Source organism: Benincasa hispida, chromosome 6, assembly GCF_009727055.1.
Source record: "Benincasa hispida cultivar B227 chromosome 6, ASM972705v1, whole genome shotgun sequence".
In the NCBI taxonomy this organism is placed as follows: Eukaryota; Viridiplantae; Streptophyta; class Magnoliopsida; order Cucurbitales; family Cucurbitaceae; genus Benincasa; species Benincasa hispida.
In genome coordinates, this window is record NC_052354.1 from 44,475,034 (window position 1) to 44,501,723 (window position 26,690).

The 26,690-nt window shown below is 32.8% G+C and overlaps 1 protein-coding gene across 3 annotated transcripts; it reads left to right on the forward strand.

Moving 5' to 3' along the window:
- Positions 1 to 16,459: 16,459 nt before the first annotated feature.
- LOC120079964 lies at positions 16,460 to 21,338 on the forward strand. 3 transcript variants are annotated; one of them, XM_039034449.1, is made up of 6 exons: positions 16,460 to 16,871; positions 17,450 to 17,571; positions 17,727 to 17,782; positions 17,864 to 19,597; positions 19,734 to 19,851; positions 20,392 to 21,338. In XM_039034449.1, exons 2-6 carry the CDS (start codon positions 17,469 to 17,471, stop codon positions 21,057 to 21,059), a joined length of 2,679 nt encoding a protein of 892 aa, XP_038890377.1. In that variant the 5' UTR covers positions 16,460 to 16,871; positions 17,450 to 17,468; the 3' UTR covers positions 21,060 to 21,338. The 3 variants fall into 3 exon arrangements, with proteins under 3 accessions (XP_038890377.1, XP_038890379.1, XP_038890380.1); XM_039034451.1 differs by having other exon boundaries at positions 17,466 to 17,571; XM_039034452.1 differs by having other exon boundaries at positions 16,461 to 16,871; positions 19,740 to 19,851.
- The last annotated feature ends 5,352 nt before the right edge of the window (positions 21,339 to 26,690 follow it).

Below are 26,690 nucleotides of genomic sequence, written 5' to 3' on the forward strand. Positions count from 1 at the left end.
GGAAAGAAAATTTCGAATATTCAGATATGCTATCAGATATATATAAAGACTTATTTCAATAAATTTGGAATATATTGGTATATTTTGGTGATTTTATAAACATTTCAAAACTGTTTGAAATAGAAATCTTTGAAATTTGAACGAATATTGGCACCTAGAATTGTGTGACGGAAATCTGGATCAATACACGTTAGGTCAATGCCATTCCATATGAAATTTTGAATAATTTCTACTTTGACAGAAATTTTGAGATGTTTATGAAATGTGATAGGAAATATTACAACATTTGAAATAATAATGATATTTTTGAAATAACGGATAACATTCATAAGTATTTTATATAATTTAGGTCCGTTTGATAACCATTTTATTTTCGATTTTTTATTTTTGAAAATTGAGCCTATTTTTTTCGCATTTCTTCTCATGATTTGCATTTTTATTAATACAATGGTTGAATTATTAGCCAAATTATAAAAACAAAACATGTTTTTAAAAGCTACTTTTTAAGCCTCTTTTGATAACTATTTTGTTTTTTGTTTTTGTTTTTTAAAATTAAACCTCTAGACACTATTAGTATAAATACTTTAAATCTATATTGAATAGATATAACCCTTAGATCATTCATACTGAATTGTTAAGAATAACATACCAAATTTCATTGCAAATTTGACGGGAATTATAAGGCAGTTATTGTTTCCTCAACCAAAATTTTGAATGCCCTAAGTGGAGATGAGATTCAAGAAAGACTGAGTATTTATCGTTTTGGTATATTGGGAACTATAACCCTAAGGTCTCTTTATATACTAGTTTAATTAGGGTTCCCGTTAAACCCTAATTAACAAGAAATGAGCTTCTACCCATTAAGTCCTTACTCAACTAAGAATTCAGTCAAGACCTTAATTAATTAGATCACTTAATATGACACGTCTAATAAAATAACCCAATGTGATAAATTATTAAGCCACATACATAATTCATACTTTAATTAAACGTATTATTATTTAAATACGTCTAACAATCTCCCATTTGAGCTATGTATGTGTACCTAATATAATTAAATCACATAAACATTAAGCGTGCATAAATAGGTTATTTCGATAATGGAATTCCCCTTTAGTTCAATATGGTCCATCTCCTATATTAGCACGGAATCAAGGCGACTTTTGTCACTACCTTGTAACTAAACCTTCCTTGATCACCAATTCCAATACATTCAATGACATAGATCAAGTATGGATGGATAACATGGAAACCACATGCAAATTGATCTAGATCATGCATGTTTCCAACTGGTCCAAATTCCTTAGTGAGATTATTCTTAAAAACTATATAATAAACTGCATTTGCTAAATCGCAGGCATGATAAACAAATTGTGATAATAAAACATAAACCATCAACTTTATTCTATATAGAAAATAAAAATAAAAATAAAAAGGTCTAAGAACATCCTCAATAACAAATTCTCACTAAATCATGGAATCAGAAAAGCGACTAACATCTATGTGAGCAACATGCTTATGAAAAACTTTAGGTGGTAATCCTTTAGTCAATGGTCTACCACCATAGAGTTTGTTCCTATGTGTTCTATCAAAAGTTGACCATTCCGAACTCTTTCTTTAACAACCATAAATTTCATATCTACATGCTTTGACTTCGTATTGTTTTTGTTGTTGTTAGAATACATCACTGTCGAGTTATTGTCACAAAATAATTTTAGTGGTCTTTCTATGCCAACCACTATTTGCAGTCCAGTAACAAAATTTCACAACCATAGTCCATGATTGGACGCCTCATAACATGCTATAAACTCCGCAGTCATAGTAGAAGAAGCCATAAGTGTTTGTTTAACACTTTTCCAAGATACAGCTCCTCTAGCCAACATGAAGATATGCCTGAAATGGATCATAAAGTGTCTTGACATCCAACATAATTAGAATCAGAATACCCAATGATCTCCAAAACTTCTAATCTCTGATAATTGAGCATATAATCTTTTGTTCTCTGTAAATACCTCATAACCCGTTTGGCTGCTTTCCAATGATCCATCCCCGAGTTGCTCAAATATCTGCCTAACACTCTAACTATGAACATAATATTTCAACCCATACATACTTGAGCGTACATTAGATTTCCAATAGCCGATGCATAGGGAACCTTTTGTATCTTAAGTCTCGAGTAGAGTCTTGGGGTATCTTCTGGTGTACAATCTTTTATGCCAAATATACTCAAATTCTTTTCAATATAGTTCTTTTGTGACAATCTTAAAATTCCTTAAGAATGATCTCGCAGCATTTCAATTCCTAATACAAAAAAAAAAAAAAATCACCAAGATCTTTCATCTTTTTTTTTTTTTTTTTGAGAAACCTCTTAGTGTCATGCAATAAACCTACATCATTACTTGCTATGAGTATGTCATCGACATATAACACTAGAATGATAGATTTACTCCCACTGAACTTGTGATATACACAATCTTCCACTATATTCACCTCAAAATCACATGAGGTAATTACTTCATGGAATTTGTGATACCATTGACGAGAAGCTTGCTTGAGACTATAGATGGATTTCTTCAATTGCAGACCATAGACTTTGAATTACCAGACATAATGTTTTCTGGTTTCACCATATAAATCGTCTCACCAATATTCCCATTGAGATATACGGTTTTTAAATCCATATGGTGTAGGTCTAGATCAAAGTGAGCTACCAGTACCATGATTACCCTGAAAAAGTCTATCAATGAAATCAGTGAGAAAATCTCTTTGTAATCAATGTCTTCCTTTTGAGTTAAACCCTTTGCAACAAGATGAGCCCTATATCTTTTGATATTGTCGTGCGAATCTTTTTTGGTTTTAAATATCATTTACAACCTATGAGTTTCACTCTTTATGGCAATTTGACAAGTTCTCAAACGTCGTTGTCTTTCATAAATTTTATTTCCTCTTCCATAGCATTTATCCACTTTTGAGAGTCAGAACTTTGTAGAGCTTGTTGGAAGTTGATTAGATTATCTTCCTATCGGGGTTGATGCCCTAAATCTTGTAAGGTCCTATAGTTTGTAAATGTATTGTACAAACTCGTTGTTTATTTAATAAAATATATGATATTTTATTCCAAATTTTGTTGCAATATCACAAACCAATAAACTAAGTTCCAAGGTTACCTTGTAGCTAAACATGTATGTAGAGATATACGAATGAATCATGATTTAAGTGATAACCTAAATGGTCTGTAGTAGATGGGTAAGGTTGGATACTTTATCCTGGTGACATTACGAGTATGACCTGCTTTGTAAATGTTACAATTGTTGTAAAGTGCTACAAATGATCTGATCTTAATAATTCATGTGGAGACATGTGAAGAAGATATACTATACAAAGAAGTTTGTATAAGATCGGACCATGAAATGTTTAGTCATAGTTGGACTATGGTTTATTGTTCATTAAAGGGATCAATGGTACTTAAAGAGTTACATGTAACTACAGAGGCAAAACGGTAATTTTAGTCCAGTTGTACTTACGAGCAATTTGTGAAGGGTCATTGTATTGTTGATTGGTTATATCTAGTGAACACAGAAATATATCTGTAGTACGAAAAGTGCAGTTGTCGGTCTTTAGTGGAGTGTCCGACAGTTAACGGATGGTGAATAATTTAATTAAAGAGTTTAATTAATTATTCACGTACCGTTTGAGCTTCAGGCTATAAGTTCATGAGGTCCCTTCTGTAGCTCAACAGGATTTACTGAAGATCAGTTTTTTGATTAATTTGAATTGTTCAAATTAATTGAGGGAATTAATTATATACGATATAATTAAGTTTATTTAATTATATATGATATAATTACTATAATGTATTTGATACATTATAAAGTATGTTTGAATGGAATTAAATATTTGAAAATGATTTAAATATTAATTATGTGAATTAGATTCATATAATTGAAATTCAATGTAAATATGATTTATATTAAATGCAATAAGTGAGAGAAAATAACTATAGGTTATACTGTACATGATACAATATTGAAACTATAGTTTATATGTTATATTTGATATAACATATAGTTTAACATATATCATATGATAAAATTGTTATCATATGAATATATATTAAATAAATAAATAAATTATTATTTAATTAATTTTATTTTTAAAATTAATTATAGGGAGAGAGTTGTACTTCCGTCCCCTTTTTCTCTCCACCATTTACGTGACAGAGGAAGGTGGTATTCCCATAGGGCTTCTTCTTCCTTCTCCCTGCAAGATAAAAAAAATGTGTGGATTTTACTGATGAAGTGTTCTCTGTTATTCTTTTTTTGAAAAAAAAAACATTTTCCCTCCTCTCTTCATCCTCTCCATTCCCTCGATCCAAATTAGCCAGAGCCCACCACTCTTAGATCTATCATGCAAGAGAATACTGAGGACGCATTTGTGGTTGTGTCAATTGGAGACAGTCTTCAAAAGTAAGAGTTTCTAAAAGCCTTTTTCTTCTTTTATGTTTAGTTAAAAGTGAAGGAAATCGATCACGAGGATTTCCATGAGCAGCAGAATAGATCATTCCAAATTACAATTATGTATGAACATTACAAATTATAGTCGTCAACAAAACAAATGGTTATGCAATCAATACAGAAATTACAGCATGAAAAACTACAAATGATCAAGAAGAGAAATCTATACACACATTTGTAGACTCGTTTCCACGCTCCTTGATCACGAACGCTCGAACACAGCAACCTCGAATGCTCGAACAACATGATCGCTCTGCAGCATGAATACCGCGCACTCATCCTCAGCGATCGTTTCGGTCACGAACACCCCAGCAACACGAACAACCTCCACAGAACCTCGACGACGTCAAGTTGAGTATGACACCACCAAAAAGGTTACCTTGGTATTCTCGGTGTGAGAATCTAGAGGGTGAGCTCTGTGTGGACTTGGTTTGAGGCAGGCGAAGGAGGATTCAACAATCGTGTCACGATTGGGCAAGTGGGAGAAGATTGGACCTATCGTATAGGTTGATGCCCAATCGTTTAGCAAAAGCTAAGCAATCGTCTAACAAAAGCTAAGCAATCATTTAGCTCATCACTTAGTAGCATGTCTGTCACCTACAAACACTACACGATCGTTTAGCTCGCTCAAGCTGTTGTTTAATAAATCGGTATTTACTTGACAACTTCTGTGAGATATTTTTTTCGAGAGAGAAAATCTCCAAAATCAATTTTGACAAAAACTTACTAAAATTAGGAAAAAATAATTTTCCTTTTAATCTCACAGTTACCATGAACTACCAATAACCTCCCACTCAATTGATTATTAGAGAAAAAGATTTAATTATCCAATAATTAATATTATTATATATATAAATGATAACCAACTTATCATACTATATTTATAACCTACAGTTTTAATATTTCATCTCATGAAACATATAAACCATAGTTCTTTTTTTTGTTCCATGGTACTTAATGTAAATCTCATTTACATTAATCTTCCACTAGATGTATTTCATACATCATACCAATCATATTATATATAATCAAATTACCTCTTGTCAATTTGAACATTTCAAATCAACACCAAGAACTGATCCTTAATTGAATCCATTGAGCTACTAAGGGGACCTTATGAACCTGTAGCTCGAAGCTTCAACGATACATGAATAACTGACTAAACTCTTTAGTCACGGGATCCACCATTCGTTAACTGCCAGGCAATCCACTAAAGACCGATAGCTGAACTCTCCTTACCACAGATATACTATATGTCCATCTTAACCAATCAGCAGTGCGACAACTCTTCACAGATCGTTCGTAAGTACAGCTGGGCCAATAATTGTTATGCCCCTGTAGTTACATCTAACTCCTTAAGTACCACTGATTTCTCTAATGAACATAAGTTATAGTCCTACTATGAATGAGTCCTCTCTTCCAAAGAGAAGTTGTGGCCACTATGTTCAAGCCCCGGAATCAGCCCTTAAAGAAGCAATCTCTCTACTTATCCCTGCTTCGGGAAAGAAGTGAATTCCATCTTGTGGATTGAGTTCCCAGCTCCCAGATCAGACAAGTCCCCAAAAAGGTAGGCATGTTGAGTTGGCAATCTGGCCACTCTCACACATACTAATCAAAGGATTGTCCTCAAAGGCAGGAGTTCTCAAAATACTCAGGATTGAAGTCGTGTCACCTATGGTCGTTTAGGTGAGATATAAGTCTCTAGTATCAACGATGTTATATACAGAGTCTAGTCATCTCGTGGTCCAGATCTTATACAAGCTCTTTGTATAGGACACCCACGCTCGCACGTCTCCACATGAATGGTTAAGATCTACCATCTGTAGTAGTTTACAACTCTTGTAAACCTCTACATAGCAGGTTGTACCGTAGTGTCACCAGGATCAGGTATCCCACCTTAATCCTTATACTACAGACCTATATAGGTTATCACTTAAGGCATGATCCACTTGTATATCACATATACATGCTTAACTTCACATAAGATAACCAAGGAGCTTTGTTTATTGAATATGAGTAAATGTCATAATGAAATAACAATTATTTTATTCATCGAACAACGTGTATCTTTACAAAACAACGAGACTCTGGAAAAATTAGGACACCAATCCCAACAAAAAGCTTGTTGTATATTATTTTCAAATGCATGATCTCATTCTTGTTTTTCTGTAAGATCGTTTTCAAAACAAATGGGATTTGGGATGATCCCGCTTCCGCTCATTGTTGGGGTTGATGCCCTAAATCTCGTAAGGTCCTATAGTTTGTAAATCTTGTATGAACAAACTTGTATGTGATTAACAATATTTGATATTTTATTCACTTTGTCTATGAAATATATGATATTTTAGTTGCATTAACCACAAATCAATAAACTAACATCCAAGGTTATCGTTGTAACTTAAACATGTATATGATTAACTTAAACGATAGACTTATTGTTCTACACGATTGAAGAACTTTCCTATATGATAGTGTCTATCTAAACCTCTTTATTCTCAGTAAACTTTAAGTCAATGAGATAAACAACAACTGATTAAATAGGCCATTTTATTACAACAATGTAATGTTTATACAACTTCAAGACTTAACTACAAAGTTTACATCGACAACTCTAAAACCACGAAAGTGTAACTGTGGCTGTGGCAAATCTTGACCATAGCAACACCCTGGAACTTCTCACCTTTCGCTACTTGGAAAGAAAAACATGAAATAACAGAATGAGCTTCACAAAGCTCAGTGAGTGGTAAGCAACTTCTAAAGTCTATTTCAACTCATAAAAACAAGCATATTATAAATACAAGGTGATACTCAAACCTTAACTTTGAATGAGTTTGGTCTCAACTTCTAACTACACACACGGTAGATAGCTAAACTGATAACTACTTAGAATGAGTGTGTTTTCTATCTACACACATGGTAGGTAGTTAACTGATACTAAACATAAATGCTTACTCTCTTGCGTTCCCTCTGTTCCCTATGTGCACATAGCTCCCCGTACATGGGCTCAGAAGCTAGGCCCATCAGCCCTCTGACCATCCCATACGAGGTTCCTCTCACAAGCTCAAGAACTAGACCTCCCGGTTCCTTGACCATTCTATGAGATTCCATTCGAGGCTCAGGAACTAGGTCTATTGACCTCCTGACCATCCCGATCACATAATCTCATTCTCATGCTAGATACTCATTCATAACATAAGTATATACAATTTACTCTAAAAGATATGCTTAATATTTAAAGGAAATACCACTCACCTTGGTAAGGATAGGAATCTTCCTCTTTAGAAATTCCTTGATCTTCTCGGGCTCCTCTTTTGAATCCTAAAATCCAGATTCAATTTAAAGCTCAAATTACTTATAGTTCTAAGCCTTAGCTCGAGATACTTCCTTCTATAAACATGCTCTAAAATGCCTTAGGAATCTTATTTTAAAATATTAGCCTGGAAATTCTCGTGGTTTGGCCGAAATCATCAAAATATTAAGACTGACTCAGGCTTACCCAACAGCTCGACTCTTCTGTCTTTTCTTCAATCTCCACCCCAATTTCTTGGAGCTTCTTCTCTGGTAGCCCTACCCTAAAAACTAGATTCTCTTAGCTTTCAGGTGGCTTTGAAATCACTCCCAACGCATAAGTATTCTGGGAGAAATCCTCATCCCAAGTTAATGCTACTTCCAGATTTCATTGTCCAGCAGCATCTCCTTCTCTTGGAACTTCATGATCAACGCATAGCTATCTCCGAAACTGCTCTTAGACATTCTTCCTATTGTATTTCAAGAGGATTTCAGATTATGAACTAAAAAAAAAAGGCTTGTGGTGGTATTTATAGGTTAAAGGAAATGATCCTTCTTATTTTTACCCAAGTCCCCAATGCAAGACACTTCTTACTCTTGAAGTGTTTGCACCATGTTTTGTCACCACCTACTCCCTTGACATTCACCTACTTCCATGCCACTCACTTACTTGATTTGTCTTCCTTATGCATAAGACTCTCTTTGCATGAAACTTAATTCGTCCAGCTCTTACTAACTCAAGTCTACCCATTTCTCGGTATAGCCATTTGTCCAGATAAGCTCATCAGCCTTACGTAACGCAAGCCTCGGCACCGCTCCATCGCTTAGTTCTTGCATTTATCGCTTAGCTCCAACGCCACATCGTGTAGCTTAATCGTTTAGTAAACGATCTCGCTCTCAACGATCTCGTGCATAACTTATCACTTAGCTACCACGTCCATTGTTTAGTGTTGACACCTTGTCGTCTAATGCATCCGCTCATCGCTTAGCGTCATCACCCAGCGCCTACGTCTATCGCCCAACGTCCATTGCTTAGTATTTCGCCTATTGTATAGCGCATCCACTCATCGTCTAGCGCCTACATCCATCGTGTAGTCCATCGCTTAGTGCTCGCGCATCGTTTAACGTTTGAATGCTATCGTTTAGCGCTATTGCCTAACTTCCACGCTTATCGTCTAGCGCTTACATTGATCGTGTAGTACTTATCGCCTATCGTATAGCCCGATCTCCTAGCGCGTCACTTCTCATCATTTAACGCTGCACGCATCTTCACGATTGTCTAGCGCATCGCTTAGCTCCGCGCATTTACTATACGATCGCCTACCTCATCGTGTAATTTCACCCATTTTCTACACGATGGCCTACCTCATTGTATAGTGCCGCTCAGTTGCTACACGATCGCCTACCTCATATGTAGCGCTGCTCAATTGCTACACAATTGTCTGTTTAGCGTCTTGCACTCAACATCTCGTTCTCTCCATTCTCACTCATATGAACTCAACGCATGAGCAACTCTTGGAAACGCCTCTTGCCAATGCTTCGACCAATCATGCGTCCAATCTTACAAATGCATGGTTGCCTTTCTACTTATCTTGTGCATTAATATCTCCCAACATTGGTTCTTTTTTGACTTTACACTTAGTCAAATTACACTAGTTAAAGCTTATCAACAAACTACTAAAGGAAAATCTATTCAACTCTTAGAAATTTCCTCCTCTTCAACATAGGATTTAACTTTCACTTAGTTAATTCCCTTAATCACCTGCTTAAGTAGGGAAAATGGAAATCTAGGTTTCACATGCTGTAATTTTTGTTAAGATGCATAATCTGTATGTTTTACTGTAAATGTTAGTTTTCAATTTGAAATGAAATTTGGACGATCCGCTTCTGCTCATAGGTTCTTTGTAAATCGAGTTATTTCACCCCTCATTGGGTTCCTTCACTTTCATTACGCACACATCATCCTGATATTCTTGAAGAAATACAATATAATCATCTGAAATTGTACTTCTCCTTTCTCTAGTGGATCTCTGCAGTGACACTTCTTAAAGTTGTTGAGTTTGAACTTCAGGTTTAACAACGGGGACTTCAATGTCGTCTTGTTCTATAATTGGTTCAATAGTTAAGTTAGGAATTGGAGCCTGAACATAATTTATAACCACATTAGGAAAATAAACCAATTCCTCTTCAAAAACAACTTTCTTTAGGTTAACTTCTCCTCCAAATTCAAAATCCTCAAGGAATCTAGCATTTCCGTCTCAAACAATGATCTAGAAGTGGGATCATAAAACTTGAAACTCTGAAAGTGCTTAGAATACCCAACAAAATAGTAGCTAATAATTCTTGAATCCAATTTTCTTTCGTTAGGCCTGTAAGGCCTAGCCTCAGTTGGACAACTCCAGATGTGAAGATGCCTAATGCTAGACTTCTTTCCTGTACATAGCTCATAAGGGGTTTTAGCTATTGCTTTACTGGGCACCCTATTAAAGATATATGCTGCAGACTTTAGTGCCTCACTCCAGAAGGATTCTGGTAAAGAATAATGATTAATCATACTTCTTACCATATCTTTAAGTGTTTTATTTCGTCTTTTCGCTACATCATTCATAATGGGTTTGCCTAGCATAGTGTATTGTGGGGTGATTTCACATTCCTCTAGGTATTTGGCAAAGAGCCCTAGACGTTGTTCACTTGATCCGTCATATCTACTATAGTATTTACCACCACGATCAAATTTGATAGCCTTAATTTTCTTTCCAAGTTGAAGTTTAACTTCAACTTTGAAAGACTTGAAAACGCCCAAAGATTGATACATCTCATAAATTAAATATAGGTACCCATATCTTGAATAGTTGTCTATAATGTAATAAAATATTATTGTCCATTCCAAGAAGCCGTAGGGAATGGACCACAAATTTCTATATGTATTGGTTCTAAGACGTCTGAGCATTTGTTGACACCTAATTTTCTTATGTTTGTCTTTTTTTCCCTTATTACATTCCACACAAACGTCAAAGTTACTTAAATCGAGGGAATCAAGAATTCCATCTGACACAAGTCTGAATTCTCTGTTTAGAGATGTGACCTAAACGCTTGTGCTAGAAATATATAGCAGAATTCTTATTTAATTTACGCTTTGTATCACATGAATTATATAACAGGATCTTGTTAAATGAAGTAAAAGAATCAGGCATATATAGATTATCAATTAAAGAACCCGTACTAATAAGCTTGGAGTCTTGAAAAAGACTAACTTTATTATTTCCAACAAAACAAGAAAACCAAATTTGTCCAAACTGGAAATTGCAACTAAATTTCTTTTAAATGATTGTACAACAAAAGCCTCATTCGTATCCAAATAACAACCAACTTTTAAATGTAATAAAAAATCCCCAATAGCTTCAATTGGAACTACTTTGTCATCGCCCACAAAGATGAATCTTTCAACATCACTTGGCGGTCGACTCCATAGGCAATCCTACATAAATATACTTATGTGAGTACTATCACTATAATCTACCCATCAAGTATCTGTAGGTCCAAAAGTAAAATTAACTTCAGAATATATCAAAGTAAGAAGTTTACCCTTCTTTACACGCCACTTTGTGTATTTGAGACAATCTTTCTTGAAGTGACCTTCCTTTTTGCAGAAAAAACAAGGATTTTTAGTAGTCTGTTACTTGCTCTTATTCTTCTGAGATGTCCCTTTTGCAGTAATGTAGATTTCTTTTTCTTCTTATCACGAGAGTCAGTTGCCAAATGAGCATTTTCCGTCTTTTCGCTCTTAATCCTATCTTCTTCTTGCACACGTTGTGAGATAAGCTCATTAATACTCCATTTATCCTTTTGAGTATTATAGCTTATCTTAAACTGAGTAAATTGTGTAAGAAAAGAGATAAGTACCAGATGTACGAGTAAATTTTCATTTATCTCGATATCAAGTGCCTTTAATTTATATGCAAGATTGGACATTCTTATAATGTACTCCCTTATGCTCCCATTGCCCTTATACCTCATGGAAGTTAAAAAGGTCAAAAGATACTTGCTTCCCCTTTTTCACTTTTAGCAAAATATTTCTCAATTTGAGTAAGGAATTTATTGGCATTTTCACTTTCCGTGTTAGAGCCCCGAAAAGACTCCGGAATGGAGTGCCTAATGATCACTAGACACATACGATTTGACCGTTCCCACTTTTATATATTAGCCGTATTCGGTTGTTCCTCCGTAGAAGTAGGTTTATCGGTCTTTAATGCAAGGTCCAAAGCCATACACCCAAGAAGTATCTCTAGACTTTCTTTCCAAATCTTGAAGATTGATTCATTCAACCTAGGGATTGAACTCAGATTTCCAATATTTGAGTAAGACCAACTGAAACAATAAACAACAAAACAGATACTCAAAACTAAAAAATAACAAAATAATTTGATATATATGGTGGACCCCTTTAACAAGATATCTAACACAACATTGATAAAGATGTCCACGAGGCGGGCGGGGCTGGGGCTTGTGAAATTTTCCACGGAGATCGAGTTGGGGATTCCCCGCAGGGGAATTCGCAGGGATCGGGTTCCCTGCAAGGAATTTTTCTCTGTTACTTTTTTTTTGTAAAATGCCAATTAATTTAAATCACTAATGTGAGCCAATTTTAATTAAATAATTAACTTTACCACCAAATTGTTTATTATGATCAGTTTTATATGACAATTTAAATTTAAATATAAATTACTCAAATTTTGACCTAAAAAAGCTAATTAATTTTTTAGTAGAAAGAAATAAATATAAATCAAATTATTCACATATATAATCTAAATTTAAACATATTTATTATCTTCCCCAATAAATAATCAAATTTGAAATTTAAATGTAATATTTATATAATAATAATAACAACATATAAATTAGATAACTATACTAAATAAACATGTAAAAGCTAATGGGTAGGGATGGGGAATGGGGCAGGGGTGGGGACGGGAATGCATTACCCCATCCGTCCTTGTTAGCTCCGGAGAATTTTTTTCTCCCACTCCCTCCCTCATTCCCGCCTATCGGGGAATCTCCGTCCCCGTTAGGAAATTGGGCATCTCTAAATATTGATGTCTAGCCTTTAGTCAAAAACACCAATTGTAAATGGTACTCTCAATGCAGTAATCAAAATATAGACGATAAACTCTGTCAAAGAATAGCCTTTCTTTGGACCGACTATTTTTCACACGACCAATCCTTATAATTGTCACATACTCATTACCACGTGTATACCCACCATGTAATTATCTTTCTTTGGGCCAATAATTATCTGCATAAATTCATGAATATGCACATCTTATATTTTAAAATTAAACTAATCCAGATAGCATAGGCTACTTTGGTAATATTTTATTTTTGACCAATTCAATCCAAAATATAAGACACAATAATATAGTAATCTTAAATATACTATTGTTAATAATGGGAGAAAATCACCAAAAATAACAACTAAATTCAAATTTAAATCCACAAGATGATTAATCAAATTTAACTTAAATCCACGACATGATCAATTAAATTTGTATCCACATCAAGATCAATTAAATTTAAACTTAATTCCACAACTGATTAATTAAAATTAAACCGGATTCACAATATAATTAATTTAATTTAAACTTGAATTATCAATCAAACTTTAGATTCAAATTCACATAATCATCCATTAAAAATCTAGATTTTAAATTTACAAAAGTATCAATTTAAAAACTAGATTTAAATTCACAAGATTTTCAATTAAGTATTAAAATAACTTTTCAATTAAAAAAAAAAACATCGTCAACATCAACTTTTTCATTATCATTATTAGTAATATTATTATTATTTTAAATGATAACGGAGATAACTCGAACCACCGGCATAAACTAAAGGAAAAGGAAAAAAACTTCAATCGATTCTCAACCGAGACCACGCCGGTGCATCCTCAATCGGAAAATCCACCATGGCTGGCAATGCGTGTGGCTGTACGGATGGCACGCCTTCCACTGGCAAATACTTGCAATGACATGCATTACTATCACCGCCGGTGATACCAAAATCAATCTCAATACCGTGCTACCCTGGATTTCTTTTTGGTCACTGTGTTGTTCATGTCGTAACACAATTTTCTTTTCCCTTTTTTTATAATTATTCTTTACATAATCTATAATTCTTTGACCGAAACCAAATTGAATCAAAATACCAATGGAAAACAAACCTAAACCAACAATCCAACATGAAATTAATGCTCTGATACCACTTGTTAGCATAAATACTTTAAATCTATACTAAATAGATATAATCTTATGATTATTCATACTGAATTGTCAAGAATAACATACCAGATTCCATTGCAAAATTGATGGCAATTATAAGGTGGTTATTGTCTTCCTCAACCAAAACTCCAAATGTCTTAAGTGAGATCTTTTTCTAGATGAAATTCAAGAAATATTGACTGCTTATCGTTTATGTATACTGGAGACCATAGCACTCACGATTCCGCTTCTACCCATTAAGTTCATACTCAATTAGGAAGTTAGGGTCTTAATTAATTAGATCACATAATACGATTCAATCTAATAAAATAACCCAATGTGATAAATTATTATCCACATACATAACCCATACATTAATAAAATGTATTATTATTTAAATACTCTAATAGACACTACTTTCGCTTCTAAATTTCTTCATTTGTTATCGACCTTTTACCAATGGTTTAAAAAAACTAAGCCAAAATTTAATAACTAAAAAAAGTTAGCTATTAAAAATTGTTTTCATTTTAAAATTTGGCTAAGAATTCAACCATTATACTTAGGAAAGATTCAAATCACATTAAGAAATGAGGAAGAAATAGACTTAATTTAAAAAAACAAAAATAAAAACAAAGAACGAAATTACGGGGCCTTAGTTTTCAAAATTCAGCTTGCTTTTTTAAACCGTCAATAAAGCAGATAACAAAAGAAGAAATTTGAAAGTGAAAGTAGAATTTATAAGCTTAATTTTCAAAAACAAAAATAAAAAATCAAATAATTATCAAACAGAAACTTACTTAACCATTTGTATGTAAAAATACAAATAACTAATATTTCATTAAGATATTACTACTTTTATTATTAATATAAAAATACCTTAACTTTAAGACCCATCTTTAGAAAGTTAAATTTTATATAACTTTTATAAATAGTACCTATCAAAAAAAAAAAAAATTATGAAGATTTTATCCATTCATAAAAATATTTTAGAAAATTTTACGTAACCATAAATTTTAAATTTTACCGACTCATAAAATCAAAATTAAAAATTGACCAATAATATATCATAAAAAATCCAATATTATTATTTTTGGTTAAAAAAACTTCAATTTTCCACAAATATATAATTATGTTGATCATCCCAAAATTTCCATCAACCAATAAGAAGCCCCTTTTTCTAAATTTGAAATGTTACAAAATGTAACCCAAGGAGAGAGAAATAAGGAAAAAGAGACGAGAATTTAAACAAATAGGTAAAGCGATTCCCTATGCTTTCCTCCTTCATCATCAATATTATTACAAAATCTCGTTACAAAACTAAGAAAAAAAATGAAAAAAAACCAACGGTCAAGATTCAATCCGTTTAAAAAGTGGATTGATCCACGGAGAGAGATGAGTATTATTACACTTTCAAAACAGTTTGTTGAATTTAAATTCATGATCATTCTACTCTAAATTTTTCAATATGTAATAGAAAAATTAAGAAAACTATTTACCGAAATTTATAAGTGTCTATTAATATATATTTATTTATTTATTTCTATAAATAGTTTGATAATTTTTTTATTTGTAAAAATTTCCTTTTTAAATTTAATTTTTATTGAAATTGAAGAAATAATAATTTATTGTATGAAAAACTTGCATGCATTTGTCTTGTAAGTCTCTTGTGGGCTTGGTCGACTTGCTTCTCTTGGTTTGATCTCACTTTTCGAGTTGACTTGCGTAAGTTCTTTGCACTAATGTGGTGTGGAGCCTATCACATTTTGATTTCTAAGTTTGTATAGAAAATGTCTCAAAGTAAGATCAAAGCTCTCTTCAAGAGATTACTAACTCTTTTCCTTTAGCATTATTGAACAATGCTATTTATAATGCCCTTTTGATCACAACACTCACTTGTCGTTATACATAATTCTAACGATGTTAGGGTATAGTTTGTGATGCTCGAGATTACAAAGTGTCAAATTGAGCGTGACTTGGTCACTTTCTAATCGATATATTCACTGACTCAATTGGTTGGTCTGGAACCCGAAGCTTTAACTTTTCCCTTTTGAGACGACCATTTTCCCATGTCGTCTCCCAGTTTTCCTTGAACTTGAACCATCTCGTGAGCTTTGGGCCTTTGCCTGGAACAACCCTAAATAATAATAATAATAATTTCATACAATATATATGAATATCTTATTAAAATATATAGTCAAAATACAAATATAAGGCTTTCTTTTGAGAAAATTAACCATAAGTTAGCGGTAGAGACTGAAATTAAGATTTAGTGAACATCACAAAATGGAGATTTGAGAATATAAGTTTCAAGTAGAAGAAACTCTAAAAATAGTATTTCAAAAAAAAGAAAAAAATTGACTAAGTGGGACCCACCTCGAAGTTTGGTGTGCAATATGGGCCAAAGCACAAAACCTTCCCTGCTTCTCACATGGCAGTAGAGAGAGAAAGTAGAGAGAGACAGATTAGCATTCAAGTGAGAACTTCAGAGAGGGCAGAGAAAGAGAACAGGGGAGGAGCCTTCAATTCCTTAAATTTTTCCACCTCAAACACCGGTTTTTAAGCTTCTCTTTCTCTCTCTCATTCTGCCATTTTTAAATGCTCCATCTAGCAACCTGTCTTTTGCTTTCTCTTTCGTCTCTCCTGCTTCACTACTGCCGATCTTCATTTCTCACCCTTTTTTCTTCTTTCCCTAACCCCCTTTTGCTCATTTTTTGTACCCTTTTTCTTAGATCTGTGTTTTATGCTCTCTTTGATCAGTTCTCCCCGTTTTTTATCGCAAACTCGCGGTTTGGAAATGGGATCTGTTTGTTGAGAGGTATGTGTTTAGTTTCCATTATAATGGCTGAGTTTTTGGTTCTGTTTGTAATTTCAAAGAGTAACGGATTGGTGATTTTCTTCATGGATTGAGTGATGAACAATTTAGGTCTGGATAATCTGGTTTCGTAGATTGTGGATTTTTGGTGAAATTTATATTAGAATGGCGATGACATATTTTGATGAACTGCAATGCTTACTAGTTCTGTTATTTACTGGTAGTTTCTCATTTGTTTTTACTTTGGCTAATTTGGGTTGCTTTTATTATGAAGCTAAATGGTTCTTTGATTGGTGGAAGACTTAGATATCCCTAGCCTTACCTCTCTAGTTGTAAAATTAGGGTTTTGTGGAAGGCTCATTGGAATGGAACAAGAAAATGTCGAAGTTTATAGCTGTTGCTTGTTCTCTCTTCTTCTTATTCTTCATGTTTTTAACTGTTTAAATAGCTGAGTATTGGTTCAATCTCCTTTGCTGTTTGATTGTGCAGTTGGGATAATGTGTGAGATAATTTTTGAGAAATTTCTGGTTATGGGTTCTGTTTTTGTTTTCCCTGTTGTGAAAATAATGGCTGCTATCCAGGCCTTTTGTTGATCAGAAGATGGAGGTTGAGAAGAAACGCTCAAAAGGAGGCTTTCTTAACTTATTTGATTGGAACGGAAAATCTAGGAAGAGGCTGTTCTCAAGCAGTAATGAGTTATCTGGTACATAATGCTTTTTGGCTTGTGCTATTTCAGGGTTCTGTGCTTGCTTTATCCTTATATTGGAATGAATCAAACGAGTGTTAAAGAAACTTTTTACTTTTGAGCATGGCAGTTTGTTTATTTAATATTTTGATCCTCCTGTTTTGCCAACAAAGGATTGAAGCAAGGAAAAGAAAATATGGACAACTTGTCAAAGTCACAGCTCTTTGAGGTGAGAACTGCCCTTGACATGCATTTTTTCTTCTGCTTTCATTTGCGTTACCCTCTTTATTGAATGATTCTCTATCTGCAGTTAGAGGCAAGTGAAGATGGAGCAAGTTCTAGTTATAAATTAAATGGTGATTGGGATTTTTCTTTGACCAAAACCAGTGAAGAAAAATGCGGGGGCCGAGTCCCCAGTGTAGTTGCTAGACTTATGGGGTTAGATTCATTACCTTCTAATGTACCTGGGCCTTGTTCTACCCCGTTCATAGAATCCCGCTCCGTGAGGGCGTCTCATCATGATAGCAGTAATGGAGTATGGAATGGTCATTCTTTGGAATATATCGATATGCCTAACAAACTGGAGAGGTTTTCTGGGAATCTCTTAGATTTTAGGTCGCATAAAGTACCGAAAAGTCCGATTGAGAGATTTCAAACTGAAGTATTGCCTCCCAAGTCTGCTAAATCTATACCTATAACTCATCACAAGTTGTTGTCTCCTATCAAGAGCCCTGGGTTTACTCCAACGATGAACACAGGATACCTAATGGAGGCAGCTACCAAGATAATTGAGGCAAGTCCAAGGAAACCCGTGAAGAGTAAAATGACATCTATTACTAATTCCTCAATGCCCTTGAGAATCCGGGATTTGAAAGAGAAATTGGAAACTGCACGCAACTCATCAGGGATCGAAAAATCAACAGAAAATTACATTGGCAAGTATAGAAAAGGAAAGGCGGGTAGTGAACGGAATTATAATGGATCAGAACATCTTCTAGTGTCAAGGACAGAATCAACAGGAGGTGATAGAAGTAACTCGAACACTTCAAAAGATAAAGGAAGACCAGTTTCCCTTGCAGTTCAAGCAAGAGGCAATCTTCAGAATAGAGGGGACTCAACTTCTTGTAGTGACAGGAGTTCAATGGATAGGAAAGAGCATAATGAAGTAAAATCAAGCCAACTTTTCAAGAGCCAGCCCAACATGCAGAAAACTATGCAGAAGAGAACCATGAAGAGGAATAACAATATTCTTGAACAAAACAATCAGAAGCAGAATTCTGTACCCAACAAAGAAAAATTGCCTTCAAAACCTTCAGTCTTGAATCAGCCTGTCAAAAGGACACAGTCTGGTAATTGTCACCTAGGTTCTAGGAAAACTGTAAATAAGGTTGCTATGAACTCTGAAGTTGAATCTAAAATCACACGCACGAGAGAAACTGATGTTAAAAAAGATTTTGTATCTTCCAAGAAAAATGCTGCCTCACGGAAGAAAAGATCCATCAGTCAGGATGTTAATAGTGAAGGTGGTTCTGTATCGAATGCTTTGATCCACAACGGCGAGAGATCTGTCAAATATAATATTGCCGTTGATGGTTCAACAAACTGTGATGAAAACAGAAAGCTGGGAATGGACATTGTTTCTTTTACATTTACATCCCCACTGAAGAAGTCTATATCTGAACCTCACTCAGACGAGGATGTGAAAATTAACCACAGCTTGGTCTTTGACTCGTGTAGTGAGAACGATTATTTGCAGAATCTATCATCATTTTCACCCAATTTAAACGTCATAAATGGTGATGCATTAAGTGTTCTGTTGGAGCGGAAACTTCAGGAATTAACATGTAGGGTCCAGTCCTCTCAATCATACATGGCCAGGGAGGGCATTTTTGCTTGTTCTGAGGCCAATTCACAAAACGTTTCTTCCACTTCAGAATGTGCCAGAAAAGAGACTGGCATAAATTGCAGATATTCAGATAGCCCCCATGATTGTGACCACTTGTCAACTGATAGCAACAAACTGATTGTCGATAAATGGCAGCAGGTATTGCATCTTTCAGGCTTTTCAGCTGTTGTTATCTTCATTATGGTCCTCGTACTGAAAATTGATTCTTAGTCATTTGAGTTATGAATTATCCACTGTTTTTCAAAACCTTTTTCTATATACTAAACTCTTCCAGTTTCAGGGAGTAAAAGAAATGAAAGAACCTGAGGATAGCAACAACACTGAAACAGTTACCATGAGTGGATCTTCAGTTGAGTATGAATTTTCCCCGGACGATGGAAATAGCATCCATGGTAAATCTCTCCCTCCCTCTTTCTTTGGGGATTTTTTGAGTTATGTGAAGTGCATCCTCTGAAAGTTAGTGTCACAAACAAATTTCACTGCAAAGTTTATCAGGAAAACTGCATTAATAAAAGCAACAAGAAGAAAAACAAGATCTCAACCATACAAAACGAAGAGTTAGGAAAAAATGAAAGAATACACAGGCATAAAGAAACTGGCCCACAAAAACAGGATCCAACTACAAGAAGGGACTCTGGAATCACAATGTAAATGGAGAGTTGAAATTAGTTTCTAGAGTTATTTATTTATTATTTTGTTAGCATCACTTAACCATGATATTGGAAATTTGCATCATACTGATGGGAACATAGGAAAAATTATTCAAAGTAGCTACCATGTTATGGTTGTTCCCTCTTTAACCATTTGGTGGATTTCATGGTCAACATATTAATTTAATCTCTCATACATTTAATGGTATGAAATCACCAGCCAGGTTGTCCTAGTTTACGAAATTCTGCTGGTATTGACCCTTTTTTTTGGGTTGTCTTCAGTTCAACATGGTGATAAAATCAAGTTAGACCCAACAAATCTCTACCCAAGAATGCTTGGCGAGACACCGGTATTTGACTCCGGATCGAGCATTGATGAGGGAGATAAGTTTGGAACTCTGTCACCTACAATTACAAGTCCAATAAACTACAATATGCATAGATCAGATGACTGGGAACTGCAGTATGTGAGGGATGTCATAAGCAAAGCTGAGCTAGCATTTGAAAACTTTACATTAGGTGTTGCCCCAATGGTGATTGCTCCTAGTCTCTACAATAATCTGGAGACTGAAGAAAACATCAAGGACAGTGACAAACCGGAATATTTCAAGCTCGAACGGAAGGTTCTGTTCGACTGTGTGAACGAGTGTTTGGAACTAAAGCTCAAACAAGTAGTAGTTGGAAGTTCCAAAACTTGGGTTCCATGGACAAAACTGTTTGAAAATGATTGTTTGACAGAAGAGTTATGGAAAGAGATAGAGAGTTGGAAATGTATGGAAGAATGGATGGTAGATGAACTTGTGGACAAGGATATGAGCACCCAACATGGGAAATGGCTCAACTTTGATCAAGAAGCATCTGAAGAGGGGCTTTTGATTGAGAGAGGGATATTAACTTCTTTAGTTGATGAATTGGTCAGTGATTTGCTGATCATCGGGGGAGATGCTTAATCCTTCCTTTCTTTCTTTTTTTTTTTTTTTTGGTTGCAGACATAACTTATTGATGATGTAAAGTGGTCAGATGGTGAGTCTCTCTTATGATTTTTTTTTTCTTTTTTTCCTTCTTGGAAAAGAAAACTTGTCATACTGATTGTCCTTACTGTAGTGTAGAGCTGCTAGTGGTGGTACTAATGGATTGCCAGACAAATATTGCAGAGGAAGCTCTGATATTTGATTTCAAGTACTTTCCATCTCATTAACATTGTCTTTTTTTATCACAATATTTCCTTTTATGAAAATTTCCAATACTCACTCACTGTAGGAAAATTGTAGGGTTGTCATTTTCTTCAAACTCAGAGGTGGGAGATGGGGAATTTTAGGGTCTGTTTGGTTTGAAATCAAACTGGATTATATTTCATGCATTCTGAATAGTTGAATTCAGCAAATTTGAACTTTGTTTCTGACATTATTTTTGAAAACTATATGATCCAAACAACGCAAATTCTAAAAGATATATATTTTTTATATTTAATAAAGATAAAAACCATTAGACATACAATATTTCATGTTGAATTGTATAAAAAATGAAATATGTATTAGGTAATGAATTACAAATTATGTTATATTACAAATTAATAATTATAGAAAAATATTGGCATAAAAATATTATAAATTAATTAATAATAGGTTGTCGATCTAATATTTAGTATTTTATGATTTATAAATATAAATATCAAATAAATTTAAAAAGATGGTTTAAATCATAATCAAATTTCTAAATAAAGATGGTTTTAATTATAATCAAATTTTTTAATCTGATACCAAACACATATGTGAAAGAAAAATTTATAAAAACAAGTAATATTTTACAAATGTTTTAAGCTTCAATTATATTCCATAACAAATTTTCTGGATTTCTTTGGACAATTTTAACCTTATAATACACTTTCTCTCCTATTAAATGTTCATATTATTTTGTAATTAAAGTATTAAAAATAATTTGAAACGATTTTGGTAATAATCATTTGGAGATTTTTTTTAAAAATAATTAGTTTCATTATATGTCATCATTAATTGTATATCTTGATTTAATGATTTTTTTTTATTTGATTCACTAATTAATATGGTATATATTCTTTAATTTTAGAAAAATGTTTGCATTATTTTATAATACATTCTTCACCTATTAAAATTTTATTTTATAATTAAAATATTTTAAAAAATTCAAATCGAATTTAGAATTTATTAAATTCAGTTTATATCATTTTCTTGATTTTAGGAGTTTTTGGATTTTTTTTCCAATTAATTATAAATTTGTCACAAATTTTTCTTTTACATAATTAATGCAGCATTATTATTACAAATATTTATTTTCATCTATATTTCGTTTGTTATGTATATACATGAGATTTATTTCAAACATATACGAGATTTATTCTAAATATATTCTGAACTTGTACAAATTTAAGGTTGTTATACACTACAAAAAAAAAAAAATACCCTTTTTCGATGCCAAAAAAGCATCGGGATAGCCCTCCTAAGCGCCAGCAAAAGCTCTTGTCGACACTTTTTTAGCTTTGGCAAAAATCGTCAGGATAGGTCCATCGGGAGACCTTATCCCAATGCTTTTTTTCATAGGTGTTGGCATAGACAGTCTATGCTAATGCAAGGTAACTGGATGTCCATGATCTGGTTTTGCTTATGCCAAATTTAGAGCGTTGGCAAAGTTCCTCTATGCCAACGCCATGTCTAGGCGTTGACAACGAGCTTTCTCGATGCCATATATATGCGTCAGGATATGCTATTTTTATATGCATTAAACTTTTGCCGGCATTGTACATATGATATCGGGATAGATGACTTTTGTCGGCACCAATTAAGCATCAGTATTGGCTTTCATTTTAAAAAAAAAAATTAAAAACAGTTTATTCGTTTTAGCTTCAATTGTAGTTGAATATCTTGATAGAATATATAAATATTTTGTATAAATCAAAACATTTAAAAAGAAAAAACAACCAAATTTCATTTAAATACTCATAAATATCCTTACAACTTGGTTCTAAAACAAAATAAATATATATTAACTAAAAGTATCAAAACACATGAGTCTTGATTTTTTTTTTTTTAACAAAAACACACTCAAATTTAATAAACATAGCATTGACTCTTTGTTCGGCTACAACGTCACAGACATACTGTGCCTCCTTAAAAAACAAAGTTTAAATTATAATTAAACACATTCATTCAGTCAAAACAACACATTCGAAACAACACAAAAATCATTAAGTCACATTTCTCAACGCATATTCAAAACAACAAGAATAATACAAACATTATTAACTCACACTTCTGAATTCAACATTCAAAACAACAACAACAACACAAAAGTTATCTACTCACATCGTTAACACATGCAAAATAACAATAACAACACAAAAATTCTTAACTCAGAATTCTCAACTCATATTTAGAACAATAATGACGTCACAAAATCATTACTTAACATTTATTTAACACATATTCAAAAAAACAATAACATAAAAATCCAACACTCTCAATTCTCAACTCAACATTCAAAACCACATCACAAAAATTATTAACTCACAACGTCAACTCACATTCAAAACAACAACACATCTCACCCTGACATTCAAAAACAATTCTTACCTTATATCCAGATAACAACATTATTCTAGTCCCTACATTCAAAACCATAACAATTACAAAGAACATTCTATTGCATTATACAAATAATTATAATTGCTACCATAACTGTAAAATAGCAACATAAATCAAAGCATATCAACTTTATTCTAGCCACCACATTCAAAATCATAACAAAAACAAATAATATTCTATTGCATCATACAAATAATTTTAGTTGCTACCATAATTGCAAGATAACAACATAATTCTCAAAACTAACTCTTATGCATCTACTTTTTTAAAAAAAATAAAAATAAAAAGAAAGAAAAAAAAAATACTCTTTTAGTTCATACCCATTTTGGCCTTCTTCCTTGTGAGTTCATAAATTGCTTGATCATTTAAGCCTTCTAAATCTTGTTCATACTTATTTTGGCTAGCATTCAATAAGCTGCATAATCATAATCAAAACTAAAATCAAACATATTCCTAAGTAATATTTATTTATTTATTTATTTACTTGAAAACAAATTAATCAAGTTTGTTAGTGATTTAATAAAGAATTGATGCTTTGAAGTAGAGAAAAATTAAAAACAAACACATATTCACAAGTTAAAAGAGTTATATATACTTTATTTGAAAACATATCAAGGTCCAAACAAACTAAACCATCACATAATCAATTATTTCAAGACAAATAAATGGAACAAGCAAAATTTCATGTTAATGACTTGTTTCTCTAATTTATTTAGAACCTTCAACAATCTAACTTACTTATTTCTCTAATTTGTTTAGAACCTTCAACAATCTAAGTTTGACTCATTATTATCAACACATTTAACAAGCAAGTTTCTCCTCAATCCAACAATCAAGTTTTCCCTTGATCCAACAAGCAAAGTTAGCCTTCAATCCGAACTTAAAATAAATAAACCTAAGCAAACATACCACTAAATTTAAACCAAATAAACCTATTCAACAAACAAGGTTTTAACAAAATTTAACCATTTAACCCAAAGATTAGATTTAAACAAAATAATCTAATTCAACAAACAAGTTTAAGTTTCCCTCCATCCAATAAACAAGTTTTCCCTTAATCCAACAAACAAAGTTTGCCCTCAATCCAAACTTAAAACAAATAAACCTAAGAAAAAAACCAAATACTAAATTTGAAGCAAAATAAACCCATATGTTTTCTTAGTTTAAAACTTGTACATGCAATTTTTTAATAAATTTCAAACAGATTAACCCAAAAATTAAATTCAAATGAAATAAACATAATCTTCTCCTATATTTAAAACTTTGACATACAAAAGTTTAAACAAATTTCAAGAAAAATTTCAATAAATCAAACATAAATCCTAAAAGGGGTAAAAAAACCCCTTAAGACAGCACACGACGGCGTGAGGAGCAACAGGAGGACGAGCGGTTAAATGTGGCTTTTCCCAATGCCTAAATGCGGTGTCGGAAAGACTTTCTTTCCCAACGGGCCAATATGGCATCGGGAAAGGAAGGCTATCCCGACGCTGTTTTAAACGAGTGTTGCGATAGTCTTGATGGGTACGCTTTTCAAGCTACCTATCCCAATGCCTTAACACGAGCGTCGAATAGTTAATTTTTCCCAACGTCGGTCTAAAACGGCGTTGAAAAAGACTATATATGTCAACACTCATATTAGCGTCGAGATATATGACCTGTGCCGACACCCATATTAGTGTCGGGATATATGATCTATGCCGACGCTTTTTGTAGCATCGATAATAGTGGTGTTGGTAGAAACCTATTTTCTTGTAGGAATATTATATATTGCATATTTTAATTTTAGTCTCGTTTATATTAAGATATATATTCCACATACTTTGTCACGTACACACATATATATATTTGAAAATTGCAAATATATACTTTTTCCTTTTTTTTATATAGATTCAGATTTTAACTTAAAATTTAGAATCTTCGATTTTCGTGGACTACACATTTGATGTAGAATTATGGTTACAAATCTTTATTTTTATTTGTGTTTCCTTTTTTATATATATATACGAGGTATATAATTAAAATATATATGATCAAAGTTATTTAAAATATATTTAGAACAAGTACTATTATATACTCTATGTTTTAATTTTAATCTTATTTCTATTGAGATATATATTCTATATAATTTATCATATATACACATATATTTAATTATTCTAAAAATATATGCTTCATATTAAATAATAATAATGCTAACACGATATATTTGGGCATAAATTATTATTTGAAATAAACTCATATATTTGAAACCAACAAAAATTGTAGAGAAGAAGGGAAAGGTGCCATAGATGATGGTGAGGGAGAGAAAAAAAAATAAGGGTAATTAAGGAGGAGTGGGAAAAATAAACAATTTTGAAAAAAACCAATTTAATGCACATCATTTTCATATTGGTGTATTTTTTTTTAAATGGTCAGAAATTAATAGGGGTATTATGGACTTTTGGATTTTATTTGTATGTAATATTGTAATCCATTAGGTCATTCATGAAAAAAATGGTGGATTTGAGTCATTTTTATAATTTAGCCTATTTAATTAGACTATTAATGTAGAAAGTCCTATGTGAAAAGATGAAGGATTAGAATTGACTTAAGAAAAAAATGTTTATAAAAAAACTCATTTTCATTTAACTACTTATGATAAAACTGTATTAAAATACACTTAAAAAATAATTTTGAATGGTTGGCAAATCCTTACTTTTTTTTTTTTCAAAATGACTTATTTTTTTATTTAAACACTTGAAAATGTATTTTAAACACACCTGAAAACTAATAAAAAAAATTGTATCTATTGTTCTTAAATATTCTACCAAACAAGCCCATTTTCCTTGAATTTTGTTTAGAGGATGGAGATGAATAAACCACATCCTCAATCTTTCTAAAGGCTAAATACATGTTTTACATTTTTTTGTGTGTGTTTTATTTTAATAAAATATTGGAAAAAAATATACTTTTTGATCCTGAAAA

Excerpts from the sequence above, each read along its gene's own strand:
- LOC120079964 (XM_039034449.1), top strand. The coding sequence starts at position 17,469 with ATGGAGGTTGAGAAGAAACGCTCAAAAGGAGGCTTTCTTAACTTATTT. Across the intron at positions 17,572-17,726 it reads AAGCAGTAATGAGTTATCTG|GATTGAAGCAAGGAAAAGAA; the intron begins GTACATAATGCT and ends TTGCCAACAAAG. Across the intron at positions 19,852-20,391 it reads CGATGGAAATAGCATCCATG|TTCAACATGGTGATAAAATC; the intron begins GTAAATCTCTCC and ends GGTTGTCTTCAG.